Source organism: Passer domesticus, chromosome 10 (assembly GCF_036417665.1).
Source record: "Passer domesticus isolate bPasDom1 chromosome 10, bPasDom1.hap1, whole genome shotgun sequence".
NCBI lineage: Eukaryota > Metazoa > Chordata > Aves > Passeriformes > Passeridae > Passer > Passer domesticus.
In genome coordinates this window covers 7,201,260-7,216,905 of record NC_087483.1, presented here as the reverse complement: position 1 = coordinate 7,216,905, position 15,646 = coordinate 7,201,260, and the positions used below count along the sequence as shown (strand labels likewise).

The 15,646-nt window shown below is 48.3% G+C and overlaps 1 protein-coding gene across 12 annotated transcripts in view; it reads left to right on the top strand.

Annotated features, from left to right (window-relative positions):
- Positions 1-15,646, top strand: part of COL6A3 (collagen type VI alpha 3 chain) — a 58,016-nt gene that overhangs the window by 31,357 nt on the left and 11,013 nt on the right. For all 12 annotated transcript variants that reach the window (XM_064433528.1, XM_064433531.1, XM_064433530.1 and 9 more), the window contains 27 exons: positions 1,528-1,874; positions 2,359-2,437; positions 2,789-2,934; positions 4,159-4,251; positions 4,649-4,702; positions 5,623-5,694; positions 6,597-6,623; positions 6,741-6,785; positions 6,893-6,946; positions 7,103-7,165; positions 7,573-7,638; positions 8,330-8,383; positions 9,133-9,168; positions 9,683-9,745; positions 10,019-10,081; positions 10,769-10,831; positions 11,260-11,322; positions 11,509-11,559; positions 11,682-11,717; positions 11,813-11,875; positions 12,011-12,073; positions 12,709-12,741; positions 12,834-12,870; positions 12,979-12,990; positions 13,146-13,639; positions 14,205-14,304; positions 14,797-15,495. In XM_064433528.1, the coding sequence (XP_064289598.1) occupies positions 1,528-1,874; positions 2,359-2,437; positions 2,789-2,934; positions 4,159-4,251; positions 4,649-4,702; positions 5,623-5,694; positions 6,597-6,623; positions 6,741-6,785; positions 6,893-6,946; positions 7,103-7,165; positions 7,573-7,638; positions 8,330-8,383; positions 9,133-9,168; positions 9,683-9,745; positions 10,019-10,081; positions 10,769-10,831; positions 11,260-11,322; positions 11,509-11,559; positions 11,682-11,717; positions 11,813-11,875; positions 12,011-12,073; positions 12,709-12,741; positions 12,834-12,870; positions 12,979-12,990; positions 13,146-13,639; positions 14,205-14,304; positions 14,797-15,495 (2,976 nt within the window). The remainder of the gene's footprint in view (positions 1-1,527; positions 1,875-2,358; positions 2,438-2,788; positions 2,935-4,158; positions 4,252-4,648; positions 4,703-5,622; positions 5,695-6,596; positions 6,624-6,740; positions 6,786-6,892; positions 6,947-7,102; positions 7,166-7,572; positions 7,639-8,329; positions 8,384-9,132; positions 9,169-9,682; positions 9,746-10,018; positions 10,082-10,768; positions 10,832-11,259; positions 11,323-11,508; positions 11,560-11,681; positions 11,718-11,812; positions 11,876-12,010; positions 12,074-12,708; positions 12,742-12,833; positions 12,871-12,978; positions 12,991-13,145; positions 13,640-14,204; positions 14,305-14,796; positions 15,496-15,646) is intronic.

Here is a 15,646-nt window from a genome sequence, read left to right as displayed (position 1 = left end):
CTCCTCCAGGAATCTGATGGAGACTGCAAACTTTTGGTATAAGAGCAGCCTGTCCATGGCCTTCAGCCTGTGAATGACTGGAGTAACATCACCACAGAGGTGACACCGTGGTGGAATTCATTTCAGATGTGACAGCCAGGCACTAAATCACTGGCCTCCTACCACCACATTTAGCCTTTGGACTAAATCCCACTTTGGACTTTCTCACAGGGACATGATACCAGTATTACCTTGACAGAACAACTTGTTTCTTGCCAAAATGAAAAGTGATGGCCATTGTTTCCCCTCTCTGTGTCTGTTACAATATAACTGGAATTTTTGGCCATTCAGGCATGCATGGTATGCTGGAAATCACAGAATCATAGAATTCTAGTATAGCTTGAGTAGGAGGGCACCCTAAATGCCATTGCATTCCAACTTTCCTGCCATAAACACGTCCCACTATCTCAGGTTGCTCCAAGCCCTGTCCAGCCTGGCATTGAACACTTCCAGGGATGGGGCAGCTAGATCTTCTCTGGGCAACCTCTGCCAGGGCCTGCCCACCCGGACAGGGAAGAATTTCTTCCCGATATCCCATCTAACCCTGCCCTCTGGCAGTGGGAAGCCATTTCCCTTTCCCCTGCTGTCGCTCCAAGATCTTGTCTAAAGCCTATATCCAGCTGTCTTGCAACCCCTTTAAACAATGGAGGGGAAAAACAGAATTTCCTTTGCCAGATCATCCAGAATGCCCACCTGATCTCATGACAGCTATATGAGGAAAAAAACAGGGCATGAGTGGTTGAAGTTCAAGGTAAAATTGCCTTAAGAAGGAATCCCATGATTTGGCTACTTCAGAAGCCAAGCAGGGGAATTGTGGTGAGTAAGTGAGCTGGTATTGCTGTCGGATCAGGCTCCCAGCAGCTGGTTTTACTTACTACATTGCAGCCAGTCCTACTCCCAGCACGGCTGATCGTGGCTCAGCCCTCTGACTTTAAGCAGAGGCGTCTCCTAAACCTCTGGAGAAGTAGAAGGAGAGGCACAACAGCCCAGAGCTGAGCAGCTGCTCCAGCTGAGAAGAAAAACCGAGTGCTGGGAAAAGCAAACCACTGCTGGTGGTATTAGCTTATCCCAAGTGTGGTTAAGATATTAACCAGGCTAATACCAAAGAGAATTCAAACACCTCCCTGTGATTCTCTGAGTGTCACTTCCAGCACAGGCAGAAGTGCACACTGTACAAGTACTGACAGCTTTCCATGTGCTGGGGAAAGAGAGAAGCAGTCTTAGCTGCCTGATGAAAATGCAAATTTCTCTTGGACTTGGTTTAGACAGCTCATCCCATTGCTAAAATTTAAAAAAGTAAATTAATAAAACACAAGTTTTCCTAGTTATCACTGCTATGTGAAAGGAAGCAGAAGGCACTTGTGCAGCAAGTGGTGTCAGCTCTTGACGCAGTGTCTTCATTAACTACTGAAAGAGTAACTAGAAATTGAAAACCTATCATTGCATTGCTCCATGATGCTCTTCTCTCTTTCTTCATTCCCCTCTCAGACTGTGACTTGGAAGTGATAATTGGCTTCGACGTCAGTGATGTTGGGCCCGGTCAAAACATCTTCAGTTCCCAGCGAGGCCTGGAGTCGAGAGTGGAGTCTGTGCTGAACAGGATAACCCAGATGCAGAAGATCAGCTGCACTGGCAACCAGGCACCCAACGTCAGGGTGGCCATCATGGCCCAGGCCCAGGGAGGACCCGTGGAGGGGCTGGACTTCTCCGAATACCGGCCCGAGCTCTTGGAGAGGTTCCTGGACATGCGGACCCGCGGGCCCTACTACCTCAGGGCAGACACTCTGAGGTCCTACCTCAGCAAATTCCGGTCCTCGCCCGCTGGCAGCACCAAGGTGAGTCAGGGCCAAGGCCTCTGGGGTGGTATTGGCCAGCAGAGCTGGCTTCTGGTGTCCTTTAGTTAGTAAAGAAACTCTAAATTCATATTAATTAAAAAAATTAATTTAATTAATTGAATTTATTCACCATAAATTTAGTCACTTAAACCCTACTTGTTTGCTGCACTCTCCCTGCATTGCCAAGGTCCTGACAATTAGATGAGCATCACTGCAGCCAGTTCCCACAGTCACTGCTTAGCTGCAAATTATTGATCTCCAGATATTTCCTGTGCTGTGCTCTAGCAACACCTATGATGTACAGGAACAAGAAGGTACAGGAACCTGGCACAGGAATGCTGAGCCTCATGGCCTGGAAAAGGTGTAGAAGTCCCCTCACCGTCTCTCAGATGAAGCATTGGAAAAAGGCCCTTCAGGCTGCACATTGATTGTGTTTCACACCTGAAATATTCTGGGTCCTGACAGAAATTTGTTTCTCTCTCAGGTCATAATCCATTTTACTGATGGTGTAGATGAGCCAATAAATCAACTGGAGGCAGCTTCATCCACTTTACACTCAGAAGGTAATTTTTTTTTGCTCTTCCAGGCAGTGATTATAGTCCATGTTAACATGTAGCCCATTTTACCACTACTTCTCCTAAATTCATCTGCTTTTGATAGTAAGGGCTAAGGATTTTGTGAGTTCTACATGCTCTTTCTGTTCTTCATTGCCTTCCTGTGATGTTTAGCTGCCTGCTGCCACCTAAGCATGTGGGCAGCTTACACTGGATGTGTCTGAAGATGCTTGTTCTCTGTTGAAAAGGCTCTGTTTGCAATCAGAGCTGTGGATAACCATGTGCTATCACAGAGGAGGGTGATAACATGTGGTTAACCCCTCTCCCCATCACAAAGCCCCTTCTGCTTCTCCCTGCCAGGAGTCAACGCTCTCATCTTCGTCGGGCTGGACCGAGTGACCAACTTTGACAGAGTGATGCAGCTGGAGTTTGGCCGTGGGTTCACCTACAACAGACCACTCAGAGTTAACCTGCTGGACTTGGACTTTGAGCTGGCAGAGCAGCTTGTAAGTAACTTGGCACAGGCAGTGCTGCCTTGTAATGCTGGAGGAAAGCCGACGGCTGGATCTCCTGCGGGGCTGAGCCGTGGCTGGATTACACCCTCTTGGCTCTGCTCCTCTCCCCTCCCTGCCTCACGTCAGCTCTTTTCACAGATGCCACAGCAAACAAAGTTCAGGGCAGATCACAGTCTCTTCCCACTCCTGAAGGAACCCTACTCCAGCCAAGGCTTTAGGTCAAATGGGATGGGATAAGGTGCCTTCAAAAGCTGCAGTGCCAAAAACCTGCCCTCTGCCTGTGTTTACACTGTTGGTTTTTTTAACCTTACAGTAATGCTCTGTTGTGCCTGGTCAGTGCTAAATCTCTTGTAGAAGCATTGCTTTCGAGGTTTCTTTCCCTGATCTCATGCACTGCCTGTATTTTAGACATGCTTTTAACAAATGTAGGAGTTACCCTTTAAAGTCCCTTCCAACCTAACCCACACCGTGATTCTTTCTTCTTCATAGGTTTACTTCTTTCCCAATGCATAGTCCCTCTCGAGTGTTGAGTTAATTTGCTGTCAACCTCAGTATGTGCAGTTCCTCCCAACTTCTCAGCAGCTACCAGCACGACTGAGCTCCTTTTCCAATAGATTTAATAAGATTGGGCTTAACCACTGGTCCCTGTGGTAACCTTGCTGGGCCCTTCCCCACAAATCAAAGTGCAGCCACTTGTGAGTGAGCCTTGGGTTTTGGGATAAGAGTTGGTCCTCAGCCCCTCCCCAGGTAATTCAGCCTAGGAAAATCTTTCCAAAATGTGAATGTGCAAAGCTGGCAGGAAATGTTTGCAGCCAGCAATGTACTTGGCAAAGAAAGTGATTTTTTTCCCTCTTTTTTTCTGTTGGATGATGTAAAACCAAGCTGTGGTTTCTCTGAGTCCATATCATTCTTTTTAACCTTTTTTTTTCTCCTTTACTGTGTGCTTGCAAATTGTTCTCAGCCTGTGGGTTGCTGGTGAGCTGCTCACTGCAGCGACTTTCTCATGGCCTGCTCCACAGCCTGGATATTTTCCTTTGGAGATGGGATTTCTCTCTTCAGTGACAGGCATGGCTCTGGGGACTGATGTCCTGCTACATGCACTCGACGAGTTCTGCCCCACGCAGTTTCTGTTTAAACCCTTCCCTCTGGTGCCCAAAATCATGTGTTGGGGCTCTGGCGGATTTCTAATTCTTTCACTTCCCATTTTTCCTGCAGGACAACATCGCAGAGAGGACGTGCTGCAAGGTCCCCTGCAAGTGCTCGGGACAGAGAGGGGACAGAGGTGTGCCAGGCCCTATAGGGCCAAAGGTAGGTCACTTCATTTGGGGAGTCAGGGTCCCTGTGCACGGGAACCTGGTGGTGACGTGCAGGTCATGTAGGTGCAGTGGGTGAATTTAATGGGGACATCAGCTCCTTTTACTCCTCCCCTTTGAAAACTGACCCTGGGACATGCAGAGCAATTGAGGGCTGCTCTTCTTCCCTTTCCCCACAGCCTCAGTGCTGCAAAAAATCCAAGAGGGCAGGGATAAATGGCTGTAAAGACAGGGTGAACCGTCCTGTGAAACAATTTAGGGACATCAAAAGGAGATTATATCTCTCATGAACACATATGACCAAGTAGCTGCTTTGTCCTTATCTAAGAAAACCTTGAATATCAATCACAGAACTATGAAGGAAATTCACAATTTTGTTTGTTGTCTTCTAGGGTGTCACAGGGGATCTTGGCTACGGAGGGTACCCTGGTGATGAAGGAGGACCGGTGAGTGACTGCCCCTGTTCAAATGGAGACCTCACCATAGTCAAGTGTTGGGAGGTGTTTCCACTAAATGAAAAGCCTCCAAACTTTTTTTCTGCTGGGAATGTAGATGTGGGTTACAAGAGACAGCAGAACTCCAAGTTTCCCACACCTGACATGCTGAGTTGCTGGTCCCAGCTTCTCCTGAGAGAAAGTCAGTAGGGAGCTTCTCGAGAGCTGGAGAAGGATAATGGGGGAATAACTCTCATTATTTGATGTGACCCATCTCTGTGCTATTCCCCAAGGCAAATTAAATCCTCAACTTCATCAAATCTGCAGCCTATGCCAAAGCTATCCATACCACCTACAGCTGACAGACTTTAGTTAGTCCAAAAGTGGAACCGTGATGTTCCTATCCGTCACACGGCAGACAATGTGAATCCCATGAATTCTTACTAGCACTCTTCATCCAAACTCTGCGTGAATCCCACGTCAGCCCTGGAATAAACATCTCTCCATGCATCACTCCCAAGGGCTGAAGCTGAGGCCAAGGGGCTGACGGTGCTCATGGCTTTTCAACAGCACAGGCAGGGGCCAAAGGCTGCTGTGAGACATCTCATGCCAGGCACTGTTTTCCTGGGGCTTGAAGGTCAGGATGGGATTAGACATCTGTGCACAGCTCTGAGGGCTTCATCTTGTCATTTTAGTTTCGACAGAGAAGTTTCACAAAGCTCTTTCACAGCTGAGGGACTGGGAAGGATGTTTCTCTCTCCATGATGATGAAGACCTGAAGTTGGTCTCTACATTGTGGGCAAGAGATGGTGGGGTGGCCAGGCAAAACCTGCTGCTCCCGTGCCTCCAAGCCACCTCCTGTGACAGGTAGCCACAGAAACAGGCTTAGCAGGCAACTCCTGACTGTTGTTTTCTCCCCCTCTGTGCACCAGGGTGAGCGTGGACCACCGGGTGTGAATGGGACACAAGGTTTCCAGGGATGCCCTGGGCACAGAGGAACAAAGGTATGTGTGGAACAAGCCTGCTCAGAGCAGACCCAGGGTCCAGTGGGTGGGAGTCCCCCTGGGGTAACTCCTGCTGCTTCAGGAGGTCACACAACCTCTGCCACAGGACCTTGAGTGGTTGTGTCCACCTGGCCAGGCACCAGGGCTTCCAGAGGCTGTTGTGGCTTTGGTGTTGCTGTGAAGAGCAAAAAGGCACACCAGAGACCCAGGCTGAATCCACAGACAAGGATGATCTGTCTTCTGCAGTCTGGCTCTGGGGGAAAGATTTGGGAAGAGGTGGATGTGCGTGTCTTGGCACAGGGCTGGGACAGTGAGTGGGTGGAACTCTGCTGCTGGGGAAGAGGGAGACAAGTGAGCCATGGCTGAAGCTTTAAAGAGGAACCTTGAGCTAATGATCCAGGACAGCAGCTGCACTCCAGGCCAGAAAAGGTGGTGAAACATATAATGTTTATGGGAAGTAGTGAAATTAAGGGGATGTTTCCTACCATTTGCTCTGGCCACATGATCCTCTGGCAGGAAGAAGAGGAATGCATGAACCCGGCCCATTAGCTGAGACATTGAGTTTCATTAAAAATCTGTTCAGCCTTTGACAAATGCACTAAGACTAGCTCTAGATCAACATAAAAATGGCTGCAGGGAGAAACAAAAAATCAGTGAAGGAAGAGTTGTGGCAAGGAGTGAGATATTTTATTGGATCAGCTGGATTAACCCCCACGCCCCACATATTTTATCTTGACACAAGTGTTGGGGAGGCAGCTGAAGACAAACATAAGAGAAATTAGGGAAAGTCCTGTCCTGGTCGTGGCTCTGGGTCTGCCACCAAGCACAGCCCTCCTTCTCCACTGTTTGCTATGGCAGTGAGCTGGGTAAAAGTGGAGTAACTCTCTTTTTTATCTTCTCAGGGGTCTCGGGGATTCCCAGGAGAGAAGGTAGGGAGCTGTTTCCTCATGCCACAGCAGTGAGTGTGAGTGTGTGGCACATCAGTATCCCCCTCCCCATTCCCCTTACCTCTCAGTGAGCATTTGCCCCTTGCCTCCCTTTCACAGGGTGAACTGGGAGAAATGGGTCTGGATGGCATTGATGGAGAAGAGGTCAGTAATTTTAATTGTTTTTCTCTTGATGACTTGATGCTTCAGTGAAGCATCTAAAAAGCACCTTGGAAGTGGCAAATATTCTAAAATATTTTTCTTTTTTTTAGGGAGACAAGGGCTTGCCTGGCTCCTCTGGAGAGAAAGGATATTCTGGCAGGAGGGTAGGCTTTAATCTCTTTTACACTGGAGCTAAATGATGGCATAGAGGTGGATTTGAGCCAGGAGAGGGTGGAAAGCCTCAGCAGGGCTGAGGGCTGGGCAGAGATGCTTTCAACAAGCAAGGGCTGCTTTTCCTAACTCTCCATCTCTTCCCTCAGGGAGATAAGGGAGTTAAGGGTGAACGAGGGGAACGAGGCGACCGTGGGCTCCGCGGAGATCCGGTAAATACTGCTAAGGCACCTTCCTGATTTTCCACCCCCTTCCCACTGATCCTGGGGTCAGCAGAGAGGGTGGCTCTGGCTTATTAAATGCTGTTTGACAGCGGCAGGTCCCATGACAGAGCAAGGACTCAGGGATGACATGTGGGTACCACATGATACCAGCCCATCAATCACTGCTTCACCATATTAAAATTCCCCTTCCTTGTCTTCTTCAGTATCACTTCTCAGTTGAAAAGCTGTGTCTGTCTGAAAACAGCACCAAGACTTCATCTATTTTAGTCAAAAAAAGGAAAAAAAAAAGAAAAAAAAGTTGGTTCTCAGCTCTAGCTGAGAACTCTCTCAGTTTATGAGATTTGATTTTCATGTTCCACTTACACAGATGTTTCTCATTGCTCTGTTGCTTGCAGGGAGATTCAGGAGCTGATAATACTCAACGGGGCCCCAGAGGACAAAAGGGTGAAATTGGACCAATGGTAAAATTTCTTTGTTGCCTTGTGTTGTTTTTTGGTTTTTACAACAGAATGGGCCAGAGAAAGGGAGAAAAAAGGATGCTGCCAAAAAGATGCAAGTTCCTTAAACTCACTGTGCCTTGTCAGATGGAATATTTTTTTCCGCTAGAAAATGTTGTTGGTTTGCAACCAAAACTTTCTCTGGGAAGATGTCAGTTTAGAAGATGTTTTGTGTAAAAAGCACCTTTAAAAAAATTATTATTATTATTTTACAATGCCTTTTTGGGATATTGTCTCTGAAAAGAACTTTATACTTGGAAATTACCTTCGCGTGTTCTCATGGGTTGTATACAAAAGCAGAGAACTGATTAGATTACACCAAATCTAAACCTCCTGATTCACCTGAAACCTTTGCAAGAAAAAAATCCCCACATGTTCCTTAAAAATTTCAAAACCCATCTGTTTTCACATCAGCTGACAATAAAAAATACATCTTAATTTGTCAAAAGGCATTTCCCAAAGAATAGGAATGTTGACTTCTGCTGGCTCAGAAACTTGATGGAAACTCTCTGTGAGTTGTTAGAAGGATTCCCACCAAAGGCAGGACTTTTAACTTGTGTGAAAGCATGAAAGGAGCCATTTTTTGAGAACTGAATCTGTTTTCTCAGTGCCTGCTCATCTCAGGGGTCTCACTTGAGTTTTGTTTTTCCCTTAGGGAGATTCTGGACCAGCAGGGCTGGAGGGCCAAGAAGGTGAAGTGGGAAGGAGGGTGAGTTGCCAGACCTCCAGTCAGCAAGGCCCAAGCTTAGACTGACCATAACTTTCCCCCTCCTTCCTTTCCATGTATTTTGTTTCACAAATATCAGGAATTCAACTTCAAAACCTAATAAGCCACCCTCCAAAAAAGACAAAATTCTCAAAAGGAAAATGCCTCATGGCTTCCTGGCTTGTTGTAGAGACTTTTAAAGTTGAATTTATTCCCACACAAATAACTCAGTGCTCAGATCAGTGGAGTTACACATGATTTGTATATAAGGCCAGGTTGGATGGTTCTTGGAACAGCCTGGTCTAGTGGAAGGTCTCCTTGCCCATGGCAGGAGACTGGAATTAGATGGTCTTGAAAGTCCCTTCCAATCCAAACCAGTCTGTGATTCCATGATATGCATCTGCATTTGGCTGCTGGTTTTGGAAAGGCAAAAACTGAGCTGGAGCTGGGATAACTGGGATGTGCTCCCTGCTGTGTGTCACTCCTGTCCCAGGGAGGGTGACACACTCCTGACATGCATGAGGGAGCAGTTTACCTACGTGGGGGATGTGTGGAAGAAAAAACATGCCCAAGTCTGATTTAAGAGATCTGACCACGTGGATTTCCCTCTCCCTTTCCCCCCAGTAGTTTAAAACATTTAAAAAGTAATTTTTGGACTATAAGAAGCATTGACAAGAAGCATTGATCTAAAAGGAATAGGGAAAGGTGTGCTTACATTATATTAACAAGCCTCATTGTTCCTTCATTTGCAGGGCATGGCAGGAAGAAGGGGACCCATAGGAGTAAAGGTAGGTGGTGATGGGATAACACATGGGGCTCCTGCCACACCATGGGCCAGGCAGCCTCAGCACCCAGAGGGATGTACCAAGAGAAGGCACATGCAGGCTTTGCTTCTTCCTCTCTCCTCCAAATTTCCCAACTCCTCCTCCTCCTCAGGCTCATTTCCAGCGTGCTCCTTGCTGAACTTGGTGCAGAACAAACTCTCCACGTGCCTGCCTTTCTCCCACAGCATTCCCTGGTTGGATATTCTGTCCCCATGAGCTGCTGGGGCAGTGTAACCGAGCCAGGGCATGATGGTTGATGGCCAGTGATTGCAGGAGGCAAATTGCTCCCACCATCACTGGGCTTATTGTCTGCTAACACCATATCTTGAAAAAAAAAAAAAAGGAAAAAACCCAACTGAAAATCCATTCTTTCCTGCTCTTTGTGCAGGTGTGGATAGCCTGATCTCCCCTTTCCCTTCCCATGGTGCTGACCACATCTTGCCATGCTAACCTGCACTGTGCTGTTTTTCACTTCCAGGGCACCAAGGGCTCGCCTGGTCAGCCAGGGCCAGCTGGAGAACAAGGCATGCGAGGGCCACAGGTCAGTGAGGTCACAGCAGAGGAAAGGCCTTGCCTCATGGTGTCACTTCATCACAGCCACTTCCCCAGAGGGTCTCAGCCACAAAGACTGCTGGGATTTGGGTATTTTTGGGTGTGCTGTGGCCTGGCTGTCCTGCCTGCCATAGTGCTCACACCAGCCAAGGTGTGATGTGTTTGTGAAGGATCCCTCAGACGCAGCAGCATTTGATTCCCCTTGGATCTTGGTGTGTTTCTGCCCATGTGTGCTGACAGCCTCTCTTTTCTTCCCACGCAGGGTCCCCCCGGCCAGGTTGGCACTCCAGGCATCAGAGGAGAGCAGGGTGTCCCTGGACCCAGGGTAATCCTTCTGCTGCTTCCCAGACTTTGGGCAAACTACACTGTTGTCGAACTAATAAGATTCCTATGTGTCTTCACATTCCCCTCTCCTAGGGCTCCAGCTCTGCTCCACTCTCTTTTAACGCTCTTCCAGCATGATTCTCTTCTCAACTTATGCTCAAGATTTCTTGATCAAGAGTTACAGAGGAAAAAGAGCTAAAATCAACCACAGAGGGGTCAGGACTTCAGCGTTTGACACATTATTGCAATTTTAGTTAAAGAGGATGCCTGAACGACTGGTGGGGCATCTCTGTGATGTTTCATCCCCTGAAGCCAGAGCATGACCATCTCACATGCCTGCAAGGGCCACCCCATGTATTTATTTCTCCCTCCTGCTGCATTCCTCAGCCACACCCTTTGACACAAAGCCACACTGCATTTACCCACCCCCAGCATGATTTTCCCCCTCCTGCTTTCCTGTGGGTGTTCTCTTAAGGACAATATAAATTGCTGCTGACATTTGCATTGAACTGAGCTGGACCTCCAGCTCCTCCCAAACATGAAGCAGGCTTCTGAATTTCCTGAGGTGTTTGGAGAGACACCAGCCCTAGTAGTCAATACATGATTCTATGGTCATCCAACTCCCTAGTTCCTGGCTCCCAAGTTTCCTTGAACGTTGCCAACAGGCCTCTCCCCCTTTCCATTCCAGGCTGGGAGTGGACCTCCAGGACCCCCAGGAGAACGTGGCAGGATTGGTCCCTTGGGAAGAAAGGTATGTCTTCAGGAGCCCTGGGCACCAGCAACTAAAGCTGCATTGAAAAGCTGCTGGATTTTGCATGGGCTTAAAGAAATACATGAGATGAACCTCTTGGGCTTGTGTGGACAGAAGCAACTCTGTGCTCATTGTCTAATTAGGCTCCCATTTCAGTGAACTGAGCAACTGAGATTCCCAATCAACTTTCCTGGACAGATTCTCAGAAAATGCCCAGGTGGGAAGGTTTTTCCTTTCCTGAAATCACCAAAGGTCCCACAAAAGTGCATACACATGGCAGCATTTCAGGCTGTGTAGGTCCAGTCGTGCCTTTCTGCCACGTGGAGTGCTGCAGACTGCTCTGTGAGAAGAAACCAGTGTTGATGGCGTGGGGAAGGCTCAGAGCCTGGAGTTTCAGCACGTGCTTTAACAGATGCTCCTCTTTTTAGGGTGAGCCTGGAAACCCTGGACCCAAAGGGCCGAACGGACAGCCAGGCCCACGAGGAGAGATGGTGAGTGTGGTCGTGCCCTCACACCTCCAAGGACACTTTAGGAACTTCAAGGAACATTTAAGAGTTTCACAAAGCCCTGTGACTTCAGTGGATTCTTTCTATTGGTGCTGCTGGACCTGTGGGGTTTAAGTTGTTTACGTATCACATATCATTTACATGTTAATGACTCTGGCTTTCCAATTTTAGGGTGATGATGGACGAGATGGAATTGGTGGCCCAGGTCCTAAAGGCAGGAAGGTGAGTGCATGCTCAGCATTCCCACCTCCTCAACAAGGACAAGGAAGCAGCCAAGATCTCCAGTGCAGATGGATGAGAGCATTTTCTAGAACATATCCAAATTAATCATTCTGTTGTTTCAGGGAGAACGTGGCTTCGTAGGTTACGCAGGGCCAAAGGTAGGTGCAGCCCATCAGCTGTGCATTTATTTCCAAGCAATTTTCCATGGGCCTCTGCAGGTTTAGAGCTGCTGTTTGTGGTTTTCCCCTCCTAGGGTGGACCTGGTGACCGTGGTGTTGCTGGAGGCCCCGGCCCCAAAGGAAACCGAGGCCGCAGAGTAAGTTGGACCATGGTACAAATTTTCCCTTCTGCATGAATGCCCTGAAAGATGGACACATCTTTTCCTCCAAGTGCTCCTGGGAGTCCTCCTGCAGATGTTCATGGAGAGGACTTCTCTGCTCTCTCTTTCTAGGGAAATGCAGGAGTACCTGGGACACCTGGTCAGAAAGGAGAGATCGGGTACCCTGGGCCATCTGTAAGTGTTCCTTGCATTGCTGATTAGCTTCATGTAATGGTCCTTGTGGGTGCCAGGGGTTGAAAAATAAGTCCATCACCATCTCCTGCTGATTTCAAGTTGGGGAAATCCCTCTTTATTTGTCTTGGATGTGTCTCTATAAATTTTTAAGCAGCTGTTTATTGCTGACAAATATTTACCCTTCCTCAAACCAAAGGAAAAAGTCAAGAGACATGCTCTTACCAGGCATTAGGAGTTCCCCATGGCAATCTGTCCCTTAAAATTCCTTCTAGGAGACTCTCATCTCTTTATCATTCACCACCCCACAAAGGATATGGGCCATGACAAAAACTGGCTGGCACAAGGCTCCCTAGAAAGGCCAAGGTGAACCTGGAGCATCATAACCCATAGAATGATCTGGGTTGGAAGGGACCTTAAAGACCATCCAGTTCCAACCTCCCTTGTGGGTTTGGCCTCAGATAGGTTTACTCCTCACACAGAAGAGCCCTGTACTCTGTTGATGGAAACACAGCTGAAACAGACAGATTTTCCCTTGGTTCCTGCATGACCCATGGTTCAGTATTTATTCTGACAGCGCTCATAAGGCAACCTGGAGATACATTTTGCACTCAACTTCTCTTCATTCTTTGAAACAGGGCCTTAAAGGCGAGAAAGGAGAATCCAGAGATGTAAGTGTGGCATAATTTCTCTCTTGTTTTGGAACACCCTTGGGTTGGCTGTGTGACATATCTCTTTCCCCCCCTTTCTTTATTTCCTAAAGCAATGTGCACTGGTGCGGAACATCAAAGACAAATGCCGTGAGTACCTCAGTGCTTTGCTAAGCCCCTGTCTCTACCCTTATTTGCTCATCATGTTACAAGAATGGCACTGATCAAGCTGTTTTTTCCTCTCCATCTTTTCCACAGCTTGCTGCTACGGTAAGTCTCATTCAGTCCTTTAAACCCCAGGGTGGTTGCATGTCACAATCGTTGCTCTCCCCACATATAAATGATTTACCCCTGCTGAGGACACTGTCCTTGAATCCTGACAGCTGCTTGAGGCATGACTTGTTCCCAATGCCCATTCCCAACAGGTCCCAAGGAGTGCCCTGTCTTCCCAACCGAGCTGGCCTTTGCTATTGACACCTCCTCGGGCGTGGTGAGGGAGGTTTTCAACAGGATGAAGCAAACCGTGCTCAGAGTGGTCAACAACTTGACCATCGCCGAGAGCAACTGTCCCCGGGGGGCACGGGTGGCCCTGGTCACCTACAACAACGAGGTCACCACTGAGATCCGCTTTGCTGACGCCAGGAAGAAATCCAGCCTCCTCCAGCAGATCCAAAACTTCCAGGCAACGCTGACCACGAAGCCACGCAGTCTGGAGACCGCCATGTCCTTCGTGGCCAGGAACACTTTCAAGCGTGCCCGCAGTGGCTTCCTGATGAGGAAGGTGGCTGTCTTCTTCAGCAACGGGGACACCAGGGCGTCCCCCCAGCTCAATGATGCTGTGCTGAAGCTCTACGACGCCGGGGTTGTGCCAGTGTTCCTCACCAGCAGGCAGGATGCAGTCCTTGCCAGAGCTCTGGAGGTTGGGGTCTTCATCCTTTATTTTCTGCTCATGCCCTCGGTGTGATTTTGTGGTGTTGGATGCCATAAGCAATGCTTGGCTTTCAGAGGCCTCTCAAATGTGGAAGGCTGACCAAACTTGTCCATCTATTAGGAGAGAAACCCTAATTTTGTAACTACCACAGAACATGCTGAGAAATGCTAGTGAGACCACTCTTTTCCCAGGCCATGGCTCCAGGGTGCCAAGTGTAGGAGGAAACAGAAGAAAAAGTCTGACAGAAAGGCAAAAGGTGGGAAGGTGGGAGTACATTAGCTTTGTTGGCAGAGGGAGAGTGGACAGACAGAGCTTGAAAGCCACAAAAAAGCCCCAGATAAACTCACAGCACTGGTTCAAGTGGTCCCTCTTCTTGGAGTTTATGACTCTAAACTGACACTGGGGACACGAGGCTCTCCAAAAGGGATCCACCAAGAGAATTGTGCTGAGCAGAGAATTCCTCAGAGCTGAGGGTTGCCCTGCCCTCCTCTGAGCTGAGAGCAGCAGAAGGCAGCATTACTGACTCAGTGTGTTTCTGTTTCCATCTCACCAGATCAACAACACGGCGGTTGGTCACGCCATTGTTCTTCCAACCAGCGGCGGTCAGCTGAATCAAACCATTCAGAGGCTTCTGACTTGTCACATTTGTTTGGGTAAGGCATCCAATTTCTCCTCTAGACAGTTCCAAATCCTTCTGGCCACGCAGCAGTCAGTTGTAAGAAGGGAAGCCCAACTTGGGAGTCAGCCCTTTTGTTGATGGATACAAGGGATTCTTGGGTTGAGCGGAAAACATTGGCATTGTGAATGAAGTTTGCTGGGCGTTCTCTGCTTTGTAAAGAGAAGCTCCTTTTTTGTCTGGTTGCCACTTTTACAGCTCAAATACTGATAGCTAAATGCTCTAAAAGATGGCCTTCTGCCACTTATGACAGCGTGCTTCAGGGATCCCCTTGGACAAAGGAGCACATTAAAAAATACTGAACACATAACTGAATGTGTTGTGGGATGAAATGACTTTGGTGTCAAGCAATGGACCAGTGCATGTCCTGGGCTCGATGGTGTTTCATGTGACACAGGAGATGTTTACAGTGATGAGGGAGGGTTGTGTTCAGGTCCTGCAGGTGAAACCCCCTGTGTTTCTTCCCCAGATGTGTGTGACCCCCATCCCAGCTGTGTTGGAACTGGCCAGAGGCCTGCCTTCCGAGACAGAAGAGCGGCCCCCACCGACGTGGACACAGACATAGCCTTCATCCTGGACAGCTCCGAGTCCACCACCCCCCTGCAGTTCAGCGAGATGAGGAAGTACATTTCCCACATTGTAACTAACCTGGAGATCAGCTCAGAGCCAAAAGTATCCCAGCACCACGCCCGAGTGGCCGTTCTCCAGCAAGCTCCTTATGAACACGAAATCAACTCAAGCTTCCCACCAGTAAAAACTGAGTTCTCACTAACTGATTATGCATCCAAAGAGAAGATCATTAATTACCTCCACAACCAAATGACCCAGCTCCAGGGCACGAGGGCTCTGGGAAGTGCAATTGAACACACAATCGCTCATGTCTTCGAAAGTGCGCCGAGCCCTCGGGATCTAAAAGTCATAGTTCTGATGATGACTGGAAAAGTGAACAAAAAAGAACTTGAGCACCTGCAGAGGGCTGTCATCAATGCAAAATGCAAAGGGTACTTCTTTGTTGTCTTGGGCATCGGCAGGAAGGTGAATGCCAAGAACATCTACAGCCTCGCCAGCGAGCCAAACGACGTGTTCTTCAAGCTGGTTGATAAACCAGGAGAACTCCACGAAGAGCCCTTGCTGCGTTTTGGGACACTGCTGCCATCCTTTATCAGAAGTAAGTGCAACATCCTGCAGCCCAGGTGTCACGGAAGGGGCAACACGTGGCCTCTGAAATGTTTTGAGCAGCAGGACCCACTGAAGTTAGTCTCTTTTTTTATGGTTTGTACTGTTTGGTGCAATTTGGGCTGTTCTTATTTCACCTAGTT